At 51.6% G+C, this 21,605-nt stretch overlaps 1 protein-coding gene across 2 annotated transcripts in view; it reads left to right on the top strand.

Moving 5' to 3' along the window:
- Positions 1-21,605, top strand: part of NUP210 (nucleoporin 210) — a 106,334-nt gene that overhangs the window by 46,439 nt on the left and 38,290 nt on the right. For both annotated transcript variants that reach the window (XM_041761489.1, XM_041761488.1), the window contains exons 14-20: positions 789-934; positions 9,509-9,730; positions 11,531-11,704; positions 17,661-17,853; positions 18,521-18,627; positions 20,679-20,783; positions 20,872-20,973. In XM_041761489.1, the coding sequence (XP_041617423.1) occupies positions 789-934; positions 9,509-9,730; positions 11,531-11,704; positions 17,661-17,853; positions 18,521-18,627; positions 20,679-20,783; positions 20,872-20,973 (1,049 nt within the window). The remainder of the gene's footprint in view (positions 1-788; positions 935-9,508; positions 9,731-11,530; positions 11,705-17,660; positions 17,854-18,520; positions 18,628-20,678; positions 20,784-20,871; positions 20,974-21,605) is intronic.

A 21,605-nucleotide genomic window follows, 5' to 3' on the forward strand; every position in this document is an offset into this window, starting at 1 on the left:
TTTAAAAATCGTGGAAAATACCAAGCATTGGCAGGGATGCCGTGCAGCTGCTAGTAGCAATATAACTTGATACATCCATTTTGGGGAAGATATTTGGCAATGATGATGAAAAGCAAACATACCCATGGTCCTGGCAGTAAGGACTAGAGGTTAACATACTGCATTTTTAGGGATACACACAACAGAAATTCCAGAATATGTCCACCCTGGAAAACACTCATGCATGTTCACAGCAGCACTGAGTCAAAGCCCCACACTGCAAACAGCCCAGATGTTTGCAGCAGCATGGGGGAGTCATTTGGTGTCTATTCACACAATGCAATCATATATACAAACATGCATAAAAGGTCTACATTGTGCAAAATAAAAGAGGGCTCTCACCACCGATATCGAGCTTAGGAGGGCAGACACAAAGGAGTTTATGCTTAGTGATTCACTATGTGTAAAATATGGAAGCCAGCAAAGTTAAGCTGGTTAGATGTCAGGTACCAGTGGTTTTCCTTTGGGGAGGGTTAGTGACCAGAAAGATATATGGGAGGTTCAGGGATACAGGTCATAGTGTTTCTTAATCTTGGATATAGGGCATGTTCAGTTTTGCAGGTGTGGGGGGAACACTGAATTGTATGCTTATGCTAAGTGTATTTCTGGCATGGGAATTATGCTTCAAATTTTTGAGTTGAAAAAATTAGATTGTACATCCAGCCCAGAGCGAAGGATGGACTGTCAGCCTGTTGTGTTTTTCCAGGCAAAGGTAAGTTCCCAGTAACTGTTTGGCTCTCTTCCTGCAGGGAGGCTGCAGCCAGGGTCTGAACACTGCAGTGGAGTCAAGGTGAGAGCAGAGGTCCAGGGCTACACCACACTCCTTGTGAGCTACACACACGGCCACATCCACCTGAGTGCCCGGATCACCATTGCTGCCTACTTGCCTCTCAAGGTGAGTCCCTGCCCTCTGAAGGGATATGAATAATTCATTTGCTCTGGCAAATTTGTATTAAAACCCCAGTTGGTCAGAATAACTAATGCTCCCTATTGTCTCCATGCTGAAGCCAGGGAAGTATGTAGAAGGAGCACAGCCTCCCTGATGGCAGTGATTGCTGGCATCCATGTGGATGAAATGCTCTCTGCAGGGGTCAGGACAGGAGGGTTTCTGGTTCACTCCAGAGTTATCCTGCAGAGTACCATGGAACCCGAGAATGGCATGTAGTGTGGGTTCTGGGGTCTGGGAGATGCGAGTCAGATCTAGATTCTGCTGTCTGCCTGACGTCAGGCAAGTAGCAAGTGTGGGAGGCCCCTTCGTCCATCTGTGGCCAGAGGCAGCTAAAGCCCCCGCAGCTTATAGCTTACCGCCTCGGCTTTGAGACTGACCCCCACCCCCACCTCGCCATTTGAATCCAGATCTGACACTAACTCTGTGGCATTGGCTAATTTAATTTTCTGGGCTTCCCATTTCACTACCTGTAAAATGAAGTTAATATGATACCATAGGGGATCCCTGGGTGGCGCAGCGGTTTGGCGCCGGCCTTTGGCCCAGGGCACGATCCTGGAGACCCCGGATCGAATCCCACATCAGGTTCCCGGTGCATGGAGCCTGCCTTCTCCCTCTGCCTGTGTCTCTGCCTCTCTCTCTCTCTCTCTCTCTCTCTGTGACTATCATAAATAAATAAAAATTAAAAAAAATATATGATACCATAGGGTTGTGGTGAGGATTAGCTGAGCTAATGAACAAAATGGGCTTAGAACAGTGCCTGGGAGGTGGTAAGTGCTCAATAGGGTTAGTTTTTAAAAAGCAAATAAAAGAGAACCAGACCTTCCTCCAAGGGTGGTTCGGAAGCTACCTCACAGCAGGATGGTCGACTTTATTTGAACCCTGCCTTTCATGGGGTCCCTGGGTGGCTCAGATTCCTGGACCAAGTTGCACATCTGGTTCTCTGCTCAGCGGGGAATCTGCTTCTCCCTCTGCCTCTGTTCTCTCTCTCTCTCTCTCTTTCTCTCTCTCTCTCCCCCTCCTCCCTTCCCCCTCCTCCCCTCCCTCTCTCTGTCTCTCTCAAATAAATAAATCTAAAAAAAGAGAGAGAACCTTGCCCCTTGTACAAGAGGCCCAGAGAGGGTGAGTGGGCTCCTCTTTCAGTGGAGGGTGAAAGAGTTGTCTGGGGGGGCCTCCCCACCAGCCTCCCAGGCTGGGCCAGTCAGGGCTGCATTTCCTTGACACCCAGCGGCAGACTCTAGGATAGCTCTGGTCCCCTTGGTTTGTGGCAACAGGTTTTCTTCCCCCCTCACCCGTTAGAAACGGGGTCAGTTAAAGCCTTTCATCTCTGAGCCTCTAGCCCTGAGCATAGTGCCTGATACAGAGTAGATTGGTTTTGTGTGTTTTCTAATTGAGGCATAATTAACATGTAACATTATATTAGTTTCAGATGTACAGTGTAATGATTCAATATTTGCATACGTTGTGAAATGGTGACCGCCGTAAATCTAGTTAACATCCGTCACCATACATAGTTACAGATCTTTTTCTGGTGATGAGAACTTTTGAGATCTACTCTCATATCAACTTTCAAATAAGCAATACCATATTAATTCTAGTCATTGTGGTGTACATAACATCTCCATGAATTATTTATTTTATAACTGGAAGTTTGTATCTTTTGACTCTTTTACCTATTTGCTGCCACACACCCCTCTCCAGCAACCAGGCAACCACCAATCCATTCTGTGAGTTCTTTTTCTCTATTATTTTATTTTTTTAAAAGATTTTATTTATTCATGAGAGACACACAGAGAGAAGCAGAGAGGGAGAAGCAGGCTCCATGCAGGGAGCCCGACATGGGACTCGATCCTGGGTCTCCAGGATCCCGCCCTGGGTTGAAGGCGGCGCTAAACCGCTGGGCCACCCAGGCTGCCCTTCTCTTTTAAATTACAATGAGATCACATAATATTTGTCTCTGTCTGACTTATTTCCCTTAGCCTACTGCTCTCAAGGTCCATTCATGGTGTTGCAGATGGTAGGCTGTCCTTCCTTATTATGGTTGAGTAATATTCCTGCGTGTGTGTGTATCAAATCATTATCCATTCATCTGTCACTGAACACAAGTTATTTCCACATCTTGGCTATTGTAAATGATGCTACGATGAACATGGGGGTGCAAATACCTTTTTGAGTTAGTGTTTTCATTTCCTTTGGTTAAATACCCAGAAGTGGGTATTTTTTGAGAAAGGTTGTTTTATTTAGATTGAATGAATGGGCAAATGGGTCCAGGCTTGCCAGCCAGGGCTGAAAACCAATGTTTCCTGACCCCCCCCCCCCCACGCCCACCCGCAAAATCTGTATCTATACCTACTCTGGACCAATCCCTGCTCTAAACCGCAGGATACTACACGGCAAAAACCACACAGAAATCTTTGTCCTCATGAACTGATACTCTGGCAGAGACAGAGACAGACAGTAATAAACCAACGCTTACCATGGGAAAAGGAGATGGTGGTAGATGGAGGATAGGAGAAGGGAGGGTGGCAGTTTAAAATTAGAAACCCAGGGTCCCCTTACTGACCAGGAAGCAGTGGCAGGGCTCAGAGAACAGGGTTCAAGAGGATGGAGATCCCTAAGATGGCAGCATTCTCGAGAAACCCCTGCCACAGCCTTCCATGAGGTGGAGTTTCCTTAGGACCCTGGGGAGAGCTTCTTCAGAGCTCTTCCTGGGTGCTTGCCTCACATGACCAGACACCCTATTTATCTGGGGTATGTGGCTGAAGTATCCAAGGCCACCAACTGAGCTCACTATCCCAAGGTGGGATTAAGGGTGAAGATAATATAGATATGTCCCCAGGCAAGACTTCCTGACTGGACACATTATAGAAGGATATGGGTTTCTTCTTTTATCTCTTTTCCATCTTGATAACAGTTAAGATCAAGTTTGTTTACAGATAACAAAATCCAAAACAGTGACTTAGCCAATAGAGGGTTTATTTCTCTTTCATATGAGAGCCTTCCCATGGGGCTAGTGTGGCAGCTCCATAGTGACTGGGGATCCAGGTTTCTATCTTTCATCGTTCTAGTATGTGGCTTTCATCCTCAAGTTTGCCTTATAGTCCTAATGGCTGCTGGAGCTCCAGCCATCACATCTGCATTCCATATAGCTAGAAGAAGAAGGAGCTCTCCTTTCAGCTGAGTTAGTTTCTTCTAGTAACCTTGTTAGAAATTTAAAAGATGGTTTCTACCTGCACCTCATTGGCCAGAACTTAATCCATTGGCCACACCTATCTTCAACAGAGGCTGGGGAGTATTTTAGCTGGACAGTTACCTACCCTAACAAATGAGAGTCCTTTCTCTAAGGACAAGAGAAGTGTGGAAACTGGGAAAGTGACTCTCAATGACTGCTTGTCCATTCATCAGTTTACTTTGCAGATCATCCCTGGGCACTTTGTTGGTACACAGTCCAGGCTGGGGAGACAGAGATGCAGGGAGAAAGCCCACTTTGTGCCCTGGGTGGCCACCAGTCTGTGGGGAAGGCAGGTGCTCAGACATGCAGTGGGCATGGTAGAGGGAATAAAGAGACACAGGGGGGACAGACAGGTCACTGATGAACGCAGACGTCTAGAAGGAGGGCCTGGTTGCCAGAAGCTTGGCTGGTGAGGGCACTAGAAACAGCATATCTTGGGTGGCCTGAGAGGCTGTGAAGGCTCCGTGGGTCAGACCAAGGAGGTGTTTGAATGCTGGGTTAGGAGCTGGATGTTTATTCTATTCTAACCTAGCAGTGGACAGCTGGTGAAGGTCAGGGAAGGACAAAATCAGGTCCACATGTAAGATGGGCACTGTTCAGCCCCCCCATACATGTAACTTCCTCTATTTGGACCTTGGGAGGGCTTATGTTTGCCAGCTACCAGATTCCCTCTGCAGTCAGCACCCCAGTTACTCTTCAGCTTTTGTCTACTGTGGGGACTGGGTGTCCCTTGACCCACCTGCAGGTAACTCTCTGGGAGTCCCTAGTGCCCGGGTCTGGGACCCTGCCTGGCTGTCCATTCTCACAGTGTTAGCATGACTACACATATCAATGCCCGAGCCTCTGGGACAGCCAGGTGCAGTGGGGCCTTGACTTCTGACCACCCCGCCCCCCTCTCTTTGTCCTGGAGCAGGTGTGAGTATCCCTGTGAAGGGGCATGTGGATGCCATCTGCTAGAAACGTAGACAGTCAGTGCGAGGGGCCTCTTGATGTCTAGACTCACCTCTCTTGTTCTGCAAACCAGGATACCAAGGCCCTGAGCAGAGGTCTCACCTGAGGTGCATGGGTCCTCTCCTCTCTGGCTTTGCCTGTTCAAATATCTGTGCTTTGCTATCCACTGAGGAGGCTGTACAATTTATGACTGTCCTTCATTAGCTGTGTTGATTATTAACCTTTCTTCCTGGCACAGGATTCTGTGACACTTTTATGCCTGAATGGGAAGAGAACTACACATGAAGGTGATAATTTTAGATCTAGCTGTTAATTATGGGCCATGTGGCATCTTTACACAATCTTTCCCTTTGGGATGGTCATAAAAAAAAATATCCTTTGGCAAGGTTTACAGTGACCTGCTTTGCCCACAGAGATTTTGCTGGTTGTAGCATTGAGAATGGGTAAGAACTGGGCATCTGAGACTGAACAGCCTGAGCGAACTTGGACACGTTGTTTCACTTTCCTGGGATTCATGTTTTCCATCTGTAAAAAGGGGATGACAGTTAATGGTAATGATGGTTGATATAAATGATATATAAATGACATGTATATGATATACAAATGATATAAAGGGCCATTTATTGAGCATTCACTGGACATGTATTCATGGCTTTTGTTCACATTCCCTTGAATCTCTATAGTAATCCTGTGAGCCATGGGTTCTTGTTGTACCCATTTTATTGGATGAGGAGACTGAGCCTTGTAGAAGTTAACCTGCTTAAGGTCACACAGCTGGCCAGTAACAACTTCATTCTAGTTGTGGGAACGGAGAAACAGATGACCATATGGAAAATGGTGGCAGGTAGTGAGAAGGGCGGTTGGGCCGGGAAAGGAGGTAACAAGTAACAAGAGGTTCTGCCTTCAGGGGTCAGAGAAGGCCTCTCCGAGGGGATGATGTTTGAGGAGAAGTCTGAGTGACATAGGCCATGAGACTCCTTCAGGAGGAATAGTGAGAGCCCTGATGATGCTTAACCATTCACGCAAGAGAAGATGCAAGAGAAGAGCTCTTTTGATGGTTTTAACACCTGGGCACACAGCAAGGTTGCATCTGCAGGTGGGCATGCCCCCAGGTATTTTGAAATTGCATGTGTTGTACACTCATGTGCACATGTGTGTAGGGAAGGATGCCTGGAGAACTGATAACCAATAGCAAATTCAGAAGAGTGCCCATATTGGAAAGAAAAAAAAGAAAGAAAGATTAAAAGGACAGAATTCTCATTGACAAGTGAGGCTGTTTCTTGGCTAAGGTTTAGTGTAGGTACCCAACCAGGAGAGCCTGTGCCCCCACAGGCCTCAGCAGACCATCACATTGCCCCGCTGCTCCCATCCCGGAGGAGGGTGTATACATCTTAAAGCTGCCACTCAGATGACTCCCCCCCCTCCCCATATTGAAGGTGCAGCTGGCTGGGGCACTGCTCCAGATCCAGGACTGCAGGTGGCAGCCGAGTGGTCATCAGTCTGTACCTGGGAGGACTTCTGTCTTGGCAGTTGGGGGATGAAGATCCAGCTGGCAAGGGGGTGAGGCCATGGAAGGAGCAGGGTGGAGGGTCAGGGGCCCTGATGAGTGGGTTAGTGTAGACTCTGGTCCTGGTGGGTGACTACAACAATGGGCTGGCACCCTGCAGCCCTGTGTGAGTGGGATTCACAAATGTTGGGCCAAAATGGAAGAAGCATGGGGATACTGTGGCTCAGTCCAGGCTTGTGATATCTCAGCAACACATCCTGGTCTCCACCTGCAGACAGGTCTGAGGCTGGGTCTTCTGCCCAGAGCAGCATGAACACTCAGGGCTCGAAGGATTCAGGAGAGTGGAGTTTGGGGAAGCCATGCTGGATCTAACTGTCAAGTGCTCTGTATGTTCTAGGCAATAAACTAAGGACTCACTTGATGTGTGTGAACAGTGGTCTCCACACTCCCAGCATGCTGCCCACTCTGAAGTAGAAGTGGCTGCCGCCCACGTGGACTCCAGTCTAATGCAGACCTGGCCCTGTGTGTATCTGGGCCCTGTCCACCACAGACATTGCTAATCGATCCTGGCACACTTTTTTGCCTGGTGCTGATTCTACTTTAGGAACCAGTTCCATGGACCCCCACCCTCTGTCCTGCCAGCTGTTGCAAGGCAGTCAAGGTGACAGGTGTTTGCAACACTTGTTCTGAAAGGTGTTAGGAATCACAAGAGGTTAAGGAATCGCTTAGGCCAAGAGTAGGGAACTGGTATGGGTTCAGTCATTGCAGCCTTGAGGTGACCAGTCTGTCAGAAAGATTGGTTTCTTCTCAGTTTTAGGGTTTGGTTGTTGGTGTTTCTTTTTTTATTTCATTTTGATGTATATGTAAGTTGTTTGTGTGGTTCCAAAGCTAAGTGTCTATTAGAAGGATACTCAGAAGTCTTGCTTCCATCCCCATTTTGGGGAGTCAGAAGTTATATGTGGACTTTCGAGTGGCTGGTGGGTCAGCGCCTCTAACCCCTCTGTTGTTCAAGGGTCACCTGCATATACAAATATTGAATCGTTATGCTATATGCCTGAAACTAATATAATGTTCACTGCCAATTATATCTCAGTAAGAAAGTGAATAAATTTTTTAGAAAGGGGGCACGTTTTTCTAGGACTTTTACCAATCACACGGTTAAGAAATAATATCAAGGTGTCATTGTCATTTCCTATTTTTAGAAAAAGTATTTTATTTTCTCTCTGTGGCTTTTCAGTCCTCATATGGTTTGATCACGCTGTGGATACACAAGGAAACAGGCCCTATCCTTTCATGAGCCTGTAGGCTGATCAGGGAAGCAGACACCCAGACCAGTCATTTTCTTGCTGACACCAGATGAAGTAGGGGCCACAGAATAAGCTGGCCTCCCTGGCAGGCCAGACGTCACTGGGTGAGGGAGGAAGCAGGGGCTTCTTGGAGGAAGGAGTGGGTAGGGCTCCAAGGACAGCAGGGCAGCTTCTGTGAGGGCCTGAGCACAGGCTCGTCTGAAGGTGGGTCCGGGAGAGGGGAGGCGAGGGCCAGGTGGGGAGAGCCTGCATCCTAAAATAACGAAGCCTTTCTTCCAAGGGCAGCTGGTACTGTAGGCTGACTTAGTGCAGGAGGACATGGTCAGATCTGTGTTTTTGGGAGAGACGTCAGGCAGCCCTTTGGAGGGTAGAGTTTGGGGGCAGGGGAGGGTCCAACAGGGAAGCCAGCTGACATGTAAGGACTCGGGGTGACCTCAGTGAGAGCCTCTGGAGCAGGAGATCAGCCAAGCCCAGCAGGGAGTGAGAGAGCAAGGCTGCAAGCCCCCCCCTCAGACAGACCCCCTTCTTTATACCCCAGTTGTGTCTGCGAGGGGAGATGCCCTCGTACAGAGCAGGCCACATCTTCCCAGACGTCCTGTCCCCTCTCCTTTTTTTCCCACAGACCCTACAGAGGCCCCGGGATTCTCAGCACAAAGATCGTGAAAGCACACGACCGCTTTTTGTAAAAAATTATTCTAATTCATCTTCCTTTATTGGGGACTTTTCGGACTTACTGTTTGCTCTCTCCTTCAACAAATAATGATTGAGCATCGACTATGTGCCAGGCACTGTCCTAGGTGCTAGGAACAAAACAGGCAAAGAAGGTTGGCCCCCGCCAAAGCTCCTCCGTATGTTGTAGAAAGTGTGGGAAAGTCGGTGGAGTAAAAAGGAAACAAATTGCCAGCAAGGAGAGGCCATCTGTGGTTTTCCCCCATCATCTGGTGTATTTCTTTGTTGGACTGCTTTATGCTTTGTAAAACGACGTGGCTGTGATCACACTCTACAGTCAGCTTCGTATCCAGCCCTTTGTAAATACTTGCTCTGGGGAACTGCATAACCTCCTATTATATATTGACATACCATGTTTATTTAATTAGTGCCGTGTTGTGGATTTTAGATTGTTGGCCAATAAAAATAAATAATAGCGTGTGGAAGTCTTGTTGCACATGAACTTGTTTCTCTCCTTCCTGTTCTAGTGTTACTGGTTAGATTCCAGAAGAAGAGTTCTCTGGTTCAAGGGCTATTGATGTTTTCAAGGCTTTTACCGATTATTTTTCGGGCTACACAAATCAGTTTACCTCCCACCCCTCAGTAGTACATCAGGATGGGCACATAGTTCTTCCCAGGGCTCTCATATGCCTTTGGATCTTGACAGCAGCCCTGACGGTGTTGCTGATGAGCACACCAGATTCCAGAGAGGGGTTGGGGCTTATCTGCCTTCCACGGGGGCAAGTCGGTGGCAGGGCGAGGCCTCCCCTGAATGTGCAGTCCAGAGGAATGCTGACTCTCCTTTCTTTCCTCCACAGACTGTGGATCCCTCCTCTGTCGCCTTGGTGACTCTCGGCTCCTCAAAGGAGATGCTGTTCGAAGGAGGTCCCAGACCCTGGGTCCTTGAGCCTTCCAAGTTCTTCCGGAACATCACCTCTGAGGACGCAGACAGCATTAGTTTGGCTCTCTTTGGGCCTTCTACCTCCCGGAATTACCAGCAGCACTGGATCCTTGTAACCTGCCGGGCCTTGGGCGAGCAGGTGAGAGGGTGGCCGTCCCTAGGCCCATCACGTCCAGAGGGAGGGGTCTAAAGTCACACTCCTTGAGTACCCTGCTGTGCTTACAGCAGCATTTCACAGACAGGCAAACTGAGGATCAATGAGGTGGGTTGATCGGGGTGCAGGAGTTGGATGGGACTCTGCCGATACACAGTGGCTTTGCTAGAGGCACCAGTCCTGGCTCCCCTTCCACTACTGGGATACTCTGTTCTCTCTCTGGGCTTCATTTACCACTGCCAAATTGGGGGATGGGACGACACCAGGGGTCACAGTCAGAGTCAAGCAGCTACCATAAATGAGCAAGACCTAAGCCCAGGTTTCGCAGATCTTTTTTTGGCATTTCAAGATAAGCTATTTTTTTCTGTGAAATCTCTTGAATTTTGATTCTCACAATGCCAAAAACCAGAGAAATCAGGAGACTGGGTGGGCTGAACACATGTCTGTGGCCTGAACTCTCGCACTGCGGGAGTGGGCTAGAGAAAGCAATGGCTCACCCATCCAGGCCCCTGTGCCTGCCGCCCTGGAAGTCAGGACCACATGCTCATTTTGCTTATAGTGGGGATTAGCCCACCATTCATAGGGTGCCCCGGAACCGGGGAACAAAAAGCAAGGTGGGAGACCAGCGGGGATCAAGAAAAGTAGGAGAGAGCCCATGTCTTAAGGGGAGTGGAGAATCCCCTTGCACATGCAGAGACTCTCAGTTGATGTTAAAACACACGTGCCCACATCACCCAAGGTACCTTTATGGAGCTTGCCACGCCAAGACTGCCTGGTGTGCACAGAAGAGATGCACAGTGAAAGGCTCTGATTCCCACTTTGTTTTGTCTTAAAAAAAATTTAATAAATGTTTAAAAAATTAAATAAGAAAAATTAATAAGAGCATAAATTTAGTCCACAACGAAGTTAGAGACGTTTCTCCTCCCTGGCTTGGCTTGCTTATCTGAGTCCCCGCTGGGCCGTAGAAGTTGGCGCCTCCAGGGCCCTCCCTCTGCTGTGCTCTGTGCCTCCTGTCCTTGGGGCATTGCAGTGGAGGCCAAGGGCCTGCAGGTCAGCGTGGAAACCACCCTTGGTCCTGCCTTGTGGTCAGGAAGGGTGAGGGGCGCTAGGACCAGACCGCTGGGTCCTACGGAAAGCGTGTGTCATTTGAGGGGCCCAAGGTGCTCCCTCAGGATGGGTCATTAGATGTGGTCCTCACAAACTCAGGCTGGGCTTTATTTCTGAGGTCCCAGCTCTAAAAGCAGATTCAAATTTCCCTCTTTTGTTGCATCTTTAATCTTGGTTTCTATGCAGCCAAGTGAGCTTCTCTCAAAGAGAGAGAGGGCGCGCAGGCCGAGGCCCCCCGCATGTCCTCACAGGGTGGGCCCCCCATGGCCCCTTCTCTGCCTTTCACAGCCTGCCACAGTTGCACCTCATTACGAGGGATCTTCCGAGTCAGTGTGGGCTCCTCATTTAAAAACCCACAGGCTTGTGAATTCGCTCTTATGACTATTGGGGTCTTCAGAGAATCCTGGGAAGCTGTGAGGCATCACCCACCCCCTTCCTCCCTGGGTCGCAGAGCAGACAGTGGTTCGGCCAGCGTTTGTCTAAAGGCCTCTTGCATGTTGAGAGAGCACTCCCCCATACGTGTCACTGGACTTTTGTAAGTCCCTGGTGGTGCTGAGCTCACCTTCCCATTCTACAGAGCAGCAAACTGAGTCTGATGGAGCTGGATGGTGAGGCCAGGCTCATGTGGGGCAGGTCATCGTCCTCTCATTACTCTTAACTGCTCCTCCACTCTGGCAGGTCATCGCCCTCTCTGTGGGGAACAAGCCCAGCGTCACCAACCCCTTCCCCGCACTGGAGCCTGCCGTGGTGAAGTTCATCTGCGCCCCGCCCTCCAGGCTCACCCTGACCCCCGTCTACGCCAGCCCCCAGCTAGACCTGTCATGTCCACTGCTGCAGCAGAACAAGCAAGTGGTAAGTGAGTGGTTCTGGGGGTGGTGGTGAAGGTGATGGGTCGGCACTGCGCCACCTCATCTCCGTGCTCAGGCACCCCTGCACAGCGCCTGCTTTTATCCAGTTCTAACTTATCAGGGGGCTTAAGACTCACACAGGGAGGAGACTCGCCTGGAGTCACAGGCTAGTGGCAGTGCCGGGTAGAAGCAGAGTGCCTCTGGTCCCAGACTCGGCTCCCCTCGCTGTGTGGCACTTGGCCATTGGAAAATCTCATCATCTGCTTCTGTGACTTAGGGATGTTGAGGTGGGGCTGCAGTCTGTGGGCAGTGTGTGTGTGTGTGTGGTCAGAGTGGGAGCTGCAGGGAGGGGTGACCAGCTGTAGCATTCTCTGTCGGTGGGGGTCGGGGGGCCTGTGTCAAACGTAATTGCGGGAGGGAGAAGAAAATCACTTGGGGGTGGCTGTGACACGCAGGGATGGAAGTGAAACCCATAGGTCTGGTCCCCTTGGGCTTGCGGCCAGTCTAGCCCTCCACCCTGGGACACCCAGAGACCAGATGACAGATGCGGAGGACTTCAAAACCCTTCCATTCAGGGTCAGGGGTATGAACACCCTCTGGGCTCGCCCTGGCCCCCAGTCCCTTCTCAGAGGTAGAGACTTAGGCAGGCTGCTTTTCCCTCATTCCTTCAATGTATATTTATCCAGCACCTTCTGTGTGCCGGGCCCAGAGTTCTGGGTTCTAGAATACAGAGTACTCGATACAGGTGAGGCACCTGCTGCCTGGAGGGGACAGGAGACCAGGAGGCCCACAAATAGTAGACAAGAAGGACAGGAGGTGGGAGGTGTTGTGGAGCAAGTGAGGGGGTGCAGGACAGCTACCAGGGAGGCCACTTCAGGTGGAACCAGGAAAGGCCTCTGTCAGGAGGACACACACCACGTCAGGCCCCGTGATCAGGAGATGCTGGCCAAAAAGAGCTAACATAAGGGGTCCCAGGCAGGTAGAATGGCAAGTGCAAAGGCCCTGAGGCTAGACTAGGGTCTCTGTGTCCGTGCTGCCCACACATGGTAATTAGAACAGTTGTATGTGCCAGGAGCTCTGACCCATATGCCTTGTTCCCTGTCACCAGGACCATTTGGGAGGCCCCGGCTTGTTGCATCCCCTTCATGGGTTTGCCCATGAGGCTCAGATGTAGGCAGGGTCCCAGAGACAGAGTGGATCTGCCCAGCTCCAAGTGCAGTGCCTCGGAGGGCCCTGCAGCCACTTCTCTTCTCCCAGCCGTGGCCCTGTGATCACCCCCAAGGCGTGTCCAGCTGTCTCTGTCCTGGTGGGTTCTGAGGGGCCCTGTGTCTCCTGGAGCCCCTTCTAGGGACAGGGCCCTCTTACCTCTTTGCTGTTTGCCCTGAGAGGACTCACTGCATGTCCTCTCGGCACCTAATGGAAGCTTTCTGAAGCTGCTTATGTGGGCAGCCTCTCCTCCAGGCATATAGATTTGGAGTTTGGCTCCCCTGTGGGTGCAGGAGGAGAACAGCTTTGCGTTTGGTCAAAGTACATTTCTTTGAAGCTCTGCGGGGGGTCCGAGACTCCAACAGTTCTCCCTGTCTGGAGTGTGCCACTGCCTCTCTGCCTTCAGCCTTTGTGTCCCCTGCAAGCTTGTTTGACTTTTCTCCCCGCTTTTCTGATGGGCTGCTGCCCTCTCTCAGGCTCTCCTGATCCCTCAGCTCTGAGGTGAGTGGGCGTGGGAGCCCCTCTGCTGCCCCCATGCTGGTCCCTTAGGAGTCAGTGCCTCGGCAGTGTTGTTTCAAGTGAGGATTCTTGGTGCCCAGCCTCGGAGCGCTCTCCCACCGACCCCACAGGGGCCGGCCAGGGCATACCTGCCTGTGTTCCCTCTTGACAGGTGAGGAGACCCGGCTCCGAGCCTAGATAGAGCTCCTCTGCAGGCTTGTCACCATGAAGCCACGTTCACTTCCAGCTCAGGCCTGGGTGTTGGTGGCAGGGAGCAGATGGCTGTCATTCCCAAGCTGAAAGTCTGTGTGTTCAGGACTAAGGAAAGTCCCCCTGATTTTGGGGGCTGTTGAGATGAATGTCCTAAAAGCTTCACATTTTAAATCGCTTTTATATATATAGCAGATTATCCCTGAAGAATGTAATCATGCTAAGTCTGGACTTTTCTGGAAAACCTGGCCTATCAATCCACTGGGTGTGAGGCCAGGAGTCCAACAGTAGCTGATATCAGTAGGGATTAATGGCTGGGTCTGAATTCCTCCTCGAATGACACTGGGTGACTGTGGTCTCCTAGGATTGTAGGGGACAAACATAAGTGGACCGAAGGTGTTCAGAGTGCAGAATGTTACACTTCTTACCCTGTTGTCTGCTTAGACCCAGCCAGCAGCTTCCCATTCCCCCAGAGCAAAAGCCAAGGCCCTTGTGTGGCCTGTGATCCCCGAGTCCTGGCCCCCGTTAACGTCCCACCCCACTCCACCCATGCTTGGACTCCCGTTGTGCCGTGAGCACTCAGGAACAGGCCTGAGTGCATCCTAGAGATGATGTTCCCGTTGGCTTGACTTCCCTCCTCTCCCAGTCCCCGGGCCTCCCTCCCCACCTCCTTCACTTCTTTATTCAAATGTTACCCCTCGGGAGGGTGCCTCAGCATTTAGACCTTAACCTGAACTTTCAACACTTCACATTCTGGTTCCCTTCTTCCCCTGCCCCCAAGCTCTTTACATCATCTGACACTGTAGAATTTACATGTTTCTTTTCTTCTTTGCAAGTCTCTGGAAAAGAGCCCAGCTCATGGGAGGAGTTCAGTCAGCTGTGATGGATGAATGAGCACACCGTGCCTGTGTCCCTGTGCCCCTGGTTCTGTTGGGCTCAAATGCCTGGAGAAGCCAGGTGGGGTCTGCTGAAGACAGGGGGTAGGGGGGTGGCGGTGCAGACCTGGATGGAGAGCAAGTACCTGTCCACAGGATAGCCTGTTCAACCTCAGGCTGGCCAAACCTTCCTATTTGCAAAGAAAAAGCAGGCAGCTCTGTGCATCTTCCTTGTGTGAGTGTCTTTACATGTTGGGCACTGGCCAAGTGAGCCGTGTGTCTGGCCATCTGTTGGCTGTGACCTCTGGGTCAGCCCAGGGCTGTCTCTTTTGACTCAAAGATGACAGGCAGCGGAGCACGGCTCTGAATTGGCTCGTGCATGTCATCGATCTCACTTGCCAGGAAATAATGGACCTCAGACACAGAATTGCGAGGCCATCCATCAGGCCTGGAGTTCCAGAGCTGTGAGCTGATTGGGCATGGCCCCTGCGATTTATGATCTCACTAGGGGACCTTGAGAAAGATATATCCCTGCCATGCATCCTGGGTGCAGTATCAATTTAATTTTATACCTCTCCAAAGCCAGAGGCCACCCAAGATGTGTTTGCAGAGTAAATTACTGGTGAGGCCCAATCACCAGAACGGAGCTGACCAGTCAGAGTGACAGAGTGGAACGAGACTCTGGCCTGACCCCAGTGCTCTGCATAGGTCATCCTGTGTTCAGCTCACTGTGGCTGAGCACCAGTTGCGTGCCGGGAGACTGATAAGCTGGGGCTTGGATGGAGCCACTGCACGGGGGTTGGAGGGGAGGCCACAAAGTTAGGGGAGGCCTGTATGCTTTAAAATCAGACCAGCAGGGATCCCTGGGTGGCGCAGCGGTTTGGCGCCTGCCTTTGGCCCAGGGCGCGATCCTGGAGACCCGGGATCGAATCCCACGTCGGGCTCCCGGTGCATGGAGCCTGCTTCTCCCTCTTCCTATGTCTCTGCCTCTCTCTCTCTCTCACTGTGTGCCTATCATAAATAAATAAAATTAAAAAAAAAAAATAAATAAAAAATAAAAAATAAAATCAGACCAGCAGAGTTGTACCCCTAAACCTGTGCAACTTTGGGCAAGTTGCTTAACATCTCTGAGCCTTAGCCTTCCTGTTTATAAAATGGGGATAATGTTGTTGTCCCAAATGCCCATTGGAAGGATCCAAGCCTGCCTGGCACACGGTGTTCATGTCCTCCCCTGGTAGCACAGGGGGAGGGAAGGAGAAAGAGCGGGGCATCTAGAAAATGCTACTTCTTGTCCCTGCCTGGAGTCACAACTCCTGACTCAAATCCAGAATTGTTACAAGATCCTTTGCATCCCCAGGGATTGAGCCTGACCTGCATTTAAAATTTGCAATATGCTTTTGGTTCAGTGTTGTCTGGGGGCAAGAGAGCTAGCAGGACCTGGGGAGGGGCCCTCCTGGTGCCAGCCTGAAGTTCGGTGACAGCATCAGTCTGGACAGGCGAGGCTAGGCTGCAGTAACAAGCAGCCACAGATCCCAGTACCTTCACACAGCACACCACTCACTTCTTGCCCGAGCCCCATTTTCATCACAGTGACTGGGGACCTGGCTTTGTGTCACTGTTCTCTTCCTTCCAAGACACAGTAGGTGGGGACAGCTACCATGTTGGACATGGCCAGATGCCACTGCAGAGGGGTGAGCCTGGCAGGTTGCTTCCCCCTGGAGTTTTTTTTTTTTTTTAAGATTTTACTTATTTATTCATGAGAGATGGAGAGAGAGGCAGACACAAGCAGAGGTCCATGCAGGCTCCATGCAGGGAACCCGATGTGGGACTCCATCCCAGAACTCGGATCATGACCTGAGCCAAAGGCAGACACTCAACCACTGAGCCGCCCAGGTGCCTTCCTTCTGCAGAGTTGTTTTGAGTCACTTTCCCTTTCATAGTCAAAGCAAATGGCACAGTCACTCCTAACTGCAAGGACCAGACAAGTACCGTCCTGGCTTCTGGACCTGTGCATGCAGCCTGACTACCTGTTTCCTGACTTGCATGTTTGTTACAGTGAACCAGGCTCCCTAAAATGATCTCATACTACCCTTACTTAAAACAGAGTCCTGGGAGGTGGATTCTGTTGTGATGTGTGGTTCTGTCTGCCTGGGTGGTGAGAGGCCAAGGCTCGAGTGCAGGCAGCGGGACTTGGATGTCCCTGTATTCAGGGTCCCTGCTTCACTCCCTGCCCCCTTGCCATTCAGGCAGGGAGTGGAGGGGATGACCCAGCATCTGGGAGGAAGGAGGTGGACTTGGCGTGGGTTCCAAGGGGTGGAGTTGCATGGGGAGCAAGAGGTGGCGGTAGAGTGGTTGTAATTCAGGGTTTGGAGCTGAACCCTGAAAGCGTACCACTCATTTGCCGAGTTGCCTTTGATACATCCCTGTTTTTCCCTGGGACTCTGCTTCCTCACCTTTAATATGAGGATGACAGTTCCCATCACGCTGGGATATTTGAGGATCAGGTGAGAACCTAGCTCTGAAAGGAGCTTTGCAAACTGAGTAAGTCTGGACGTTTTAGAGGTTGTAATTGATGTTCCTATTAAACCTTGGGGGGCGGAAGTAAGCCTGCATGCCCCTGGTGGCTTAAGCCCCAGGAGTAGGGAGGGGCTGGGCGTGCATGGGGCAGGGAGGAGGTGGCAAGGATGTGGGAAGGTGAGGCCAGGGAGGAAGGAGAGCAGCCTGGCTATGGTGGTGGAGGGCTTGAGGCGGGGGTCTCTTGGCCCTGGCACTCCTGACGTTTTGGGCCAGATCCTTATTTCCTGAGGGCTGTCCTTTGCCTTGTGTGATATTAGACAGTATCCTTGACCTCTACCGACTAGATGCCCATTGCGCCCCCCACCCCCCGTAGTTGTGATCATCAAAAACACTTTTCAGACATCATCAGTGTCCCCTGGGGGAGCAAACTTGTCCCTCCTTGAGAACCATGGGCTGGAGTAGGAGGCCAGGTTGGACGGGGGCTATGAGGCATCTTGACAACTGGGTAGCAGTAGCTAGTGACTTACCCTCCTCTATCACCAGGACCCAGGGAGCCCCAAACACAGCCAGCCAGGGCCAGGATGCCCTGCGTGGCCAAGAGCAGCAGTGCCTGGTTCTAGAGTGGCCAGGATGTTTGACTCTTGCCTCTTGCAGGTCCCAGTCTCTAGTCACCGCAACCCCCTGCTGGACCTGGCTGCCTATGACCAGCAGGGACGCAGATTCGACAACTTCAGCTCTCTGAACATCCAGTGGGAGTCGACCAGGCCGTTGCTGGCCAGCATCAAGCTTGACCTGCCCATGCAGCTGGTGGCCCGGGATGATGGGAGTGGCCAGAAGAAGTTGCACGGTGAGCTGGGTGCCGAATGTCCCAGGCCAGGAGGACAGAGTGTAGTGAAACCCTGGACAAACGACGGGTGTGCTGAGTAGGGCTCCTGGCAACTGCTACCTAGGATGGGCTGAATCCCTATTTCAGGGGTGGGCAGACAGGCTCAGGCTCAGGGTGGGTGAGTCTCTCATCCCAGGTTGTATCATCTCTGTGCCGGCCCCGGAGACCCATCCTGCTTTGAGCCATGCCGCCCCTACCAAGCTGACGGCAGCCAAAGGTTGAGGCCAGTGCGGCTCCCCAAGGCTGCACTGTAGAACTTTGCTCAGGGCCTGCTAACTCTTATGGTACATACAGTTTAAACAAACTCAGTTGTGTATTTTTAGGACCATGGAGATTGATTTTTGAAAAATATTTTATCTATTTATTTATGAGAGACACACAGAGAGAGGCAGAGACACAGGCAGAGGGAGAAGCAGGCTCCCTGCAGGGAGCCGGATGCAGGACTTGATCCCAGGACCCTGGGGTCATACCCTGAGCTGAACCTCAGAGCTCAACCTCTGAGCCTCCCAGGCGTCTCCTAGGCGTCTCCTAGGACCGTGGAGATTGCAAACCAGGAGTAGGGAGGGGCTGCTTCAGAGGCCACCAGCGGGCAAAAACCCAATATCTGCTCTCCTCTCCCTGGATTCAGGTTTGCAGGCTATCTTGGTTCACGAGGCATCGGGGACCACAGCCATCTCAGCCACTGCGATGGGCTACCAGCAGTCCCACCTCAACAGAGCCAGAGTGGAGCAGCTGGTATCTTCCTGGGCCCCGGGCAGGGAGTCCCCCCGCCCCTCTGCTCACATCCTGCCCGCTGTCTGAGCGTCCTGAGCCCCCTGAGCCCCCTCCATTCACTAACCTGTCCTGGAACCTAGTGCTGTGGGCTCCCTTGAGCTGGGGTGCCTTCCTGCTGGCCCCCTGCCTCCACTACCCCTTCCCACATGCCTGGCATCCAGGCAACTGGCAGGATCCAACCTGAAGGTGGCCTGGCCCTGGCCCCTCGCAGTCCCGGCACACAGCTTTGGGAACCCTCATGCTCATGCATCCAGCCTCTTCTCCCACATGGCCCTAACCTCACAGCCCAGCCAAGAATGTGCCCAGGTGGCTTGGGCTTCTGTGACTTTGCATGCCTGGAACGCTGTCCCCCTCCTTCCCTTTACTCTTCCCTGTCAGGTGGCCTCCTGGTCGTTGTCCCAGCCATGATAGCAGCCTCTCTGCAAAGTGGTCCCTGAAACCTAGGCACTGAAGCTGCCCCAGGTCTCAGATCCCCTCGTGCCCCCTCCCCCCACCATGATACAGATGACATCCTCCCCCATGTACACTGTTGCCACCATCTGCATACCCAGGGCCAAATCCCATTGAACCTGACCTCCCTACTGCAGCGTCTCCTGGGCCCCCAGGGGAGGTGCTGCTTGTGGGTGGCAAGTGGGTGCATACGAGAAAGGCATGGGAAGGGCTCCCCAGGAGTGGTCCTGCCTGGATGATCCCACCCCATCATCAGGGGAGGGGCAGCAGTCAACTTGGTTGTGTAGAGGGCGAAGGCAGCAGATTATAGCTGGAAGGAGAAGGTAGACTGGGTTCCAAGAGCTCCTCAGTGCCAGGATAGGATAAGGAGCTTGGAGTTGTCTCCTGGGTAGTGGGAAGCAAGGGAAACACTTGGAGGGAGTGGGGCCCAGTAGGAGCAGCATTGAGTCCGGCCTGGGGGATGTAGCCCTGAGGAGCATACCTGCATGCCCCTGGTGGCTTAAGCCTGGGTTGCCTGTCCCCACCTGTGTAGGAGGTCCCTTGGCTGTGGATGGCCCCTTGGGCCTCCCCCTGCAGGGCCTCTGCACTTAGGCTCCATGGCCTGTGGGTATTTCTCTAGTAATACCACCCACACCTTCACTTCCTTGGTGTCTGCTCACCCAAGAGTCCCTCCCACCCCCATCCTGTCCCCTTTCTGCCTTCACAACCTACCCTGGGTTCTGACACACCCTTATTTCCTGTTTGAATCCTGACATTTTTGTTTTGTTTTGTTTTTAGAAATACACATATATATTTTTTAAATTTTTATTTATTTATGATAGTCACACACACAGAGAGAGAGAGAGAGGGAGAGAGAGGCAGAGACACAGGCAGAGGGAGAAGCAGGCTCCATGCACCGGGAGCCCGACGTGGGATTCGATCCTGGGTCTCCAGGATTGCGCCCTGGGTCAAAGCCAGGTGCTAAACCGCTGAGCCACCCAGGGATCCCCTGAATCCTGACATTAGATTAAATTTGCATCCTTGCCCAAGGGCTAGCACAGTGCCAGGCACTATGTAGATGCTCAGGCACGTGAGGAGCAGGTGGGTCCAGCAGTCTCCCTGGAAGGACACGTGGCAGGTGTCACACACTCAGATATGTGCACCACCCAAGGGAGTGAGGGGCTGTGCTTCTGCCTTTGTGAACCCACTGTGAGGATACCCCCTCTACTCAGCGCCTTCACTGTTTGCCCAGGCCCCATCCCTTGCACATGCAGGGGTCATTAACTATGTACCCCCGCTTTCCTAGGGTGCATGTGAATCATCCGTCTCATGGGGCCTGCCAGGCAGGAGAGGGTGCCAGCCTTGACAGAATTATTGGACATCTCAAAGGGATGTGGCCTCTTGGCTGGGCTTGAAGCATGATGGTTTTACTGGGTCTTGTGTCTCCAACATAATGAGTGCCCTGGGGTGACGCCAGGACACGGGGATTTGAGTGCTGCTCTTTCAGGGGGGGAAGCCTGCGGGCTGGCCCAGGGTTGGCTCATCATTGCCTTGGGTCTGATAGCGCTGCCTTGCCTCTCCAGTACGATCCTCTCGTGCCTGTGTCGGCCTCCATAGAACTCATCCTGGTAGAGGACGTGAGGGTGAGCCCTGAAGAGGTGACCATCTACCACCACCCCAGCGTGCAGGTACAGTCCTTGCCCTGCCATGTGCCACTGGGACGTGACTCCCAGGGGCCCCCTCGCCTCCGACACCCAGGCTGACCCCTCCTTGCAGGTAGAACTGCACATCAGAGAAGGCTCTGGCTACTTCTTCCTCAACACCAGCACCACAGACATCATCAAGGTGGCCTACCAGGAGGCCAGAGGCGTGGCCACGGTGAGTGCAGGGCCCTGTCTCCACCTTCCTTGTCATTCCTCATCCCAGTGTCCTTGGGTTTAGCAGATTAGATCGGTTATTTCAAAAGTAGGCACTTAATCACAATCAGATGCAATTAGTAAGGTTTTTAGAGTCTCTGACTCATTATTTGTGAAACTTGGATCCTTTGTGAGCTACCTTTGTGACTTTTGTTCCATGTCCACAAACTACCCGCACCATTAGTTAACTAATGGTTCCTTTTCAATTTTTCATTTAAAACATTGTTCTATGAGCACCACTCTAACAACAATAAGAAAGATTGCTTTTGAAAGGTGTATCAGCTTTTTCTATTTTTCCATATTCTTGACCCTCTCCCTATTTGGGCAAATATTGACTTAGCTGTGCCTGAGGTATAGAAGGATTTAGCATTCTGCTTTTGTCAGAGATTGCACCTTAATTTTTTTCCTCTATGTTGCTATATAGGCTGGCTGATTTTTTAAATATGCTTTTTACAGACTTATTTATTTATTTTAGAGAGGAAAAGAGAGAGAGAGAGCAGAGGGAGAGGAAGAGAGAGAGAATCCCAAACAGATTCCACACTGAGTGCAGAGCCCAACGCGGGGTTTGATCTCACAACCCCAAGATCACAATCC

The sequence above is a fragment of the Vulpes lagopus genome, chromosome 7 (genome assembly GCF_018345385.1).
Source record: "Vulpes lagopus strain Blue_001 chromosome 7, ASM1834538v1, whole genome shotgun sequence".
NCBI lineage: Eukaryota > Metazoa > Chordata > Mammalia > Carnivora > Canidae > Vulpes > Vulpes lagopus.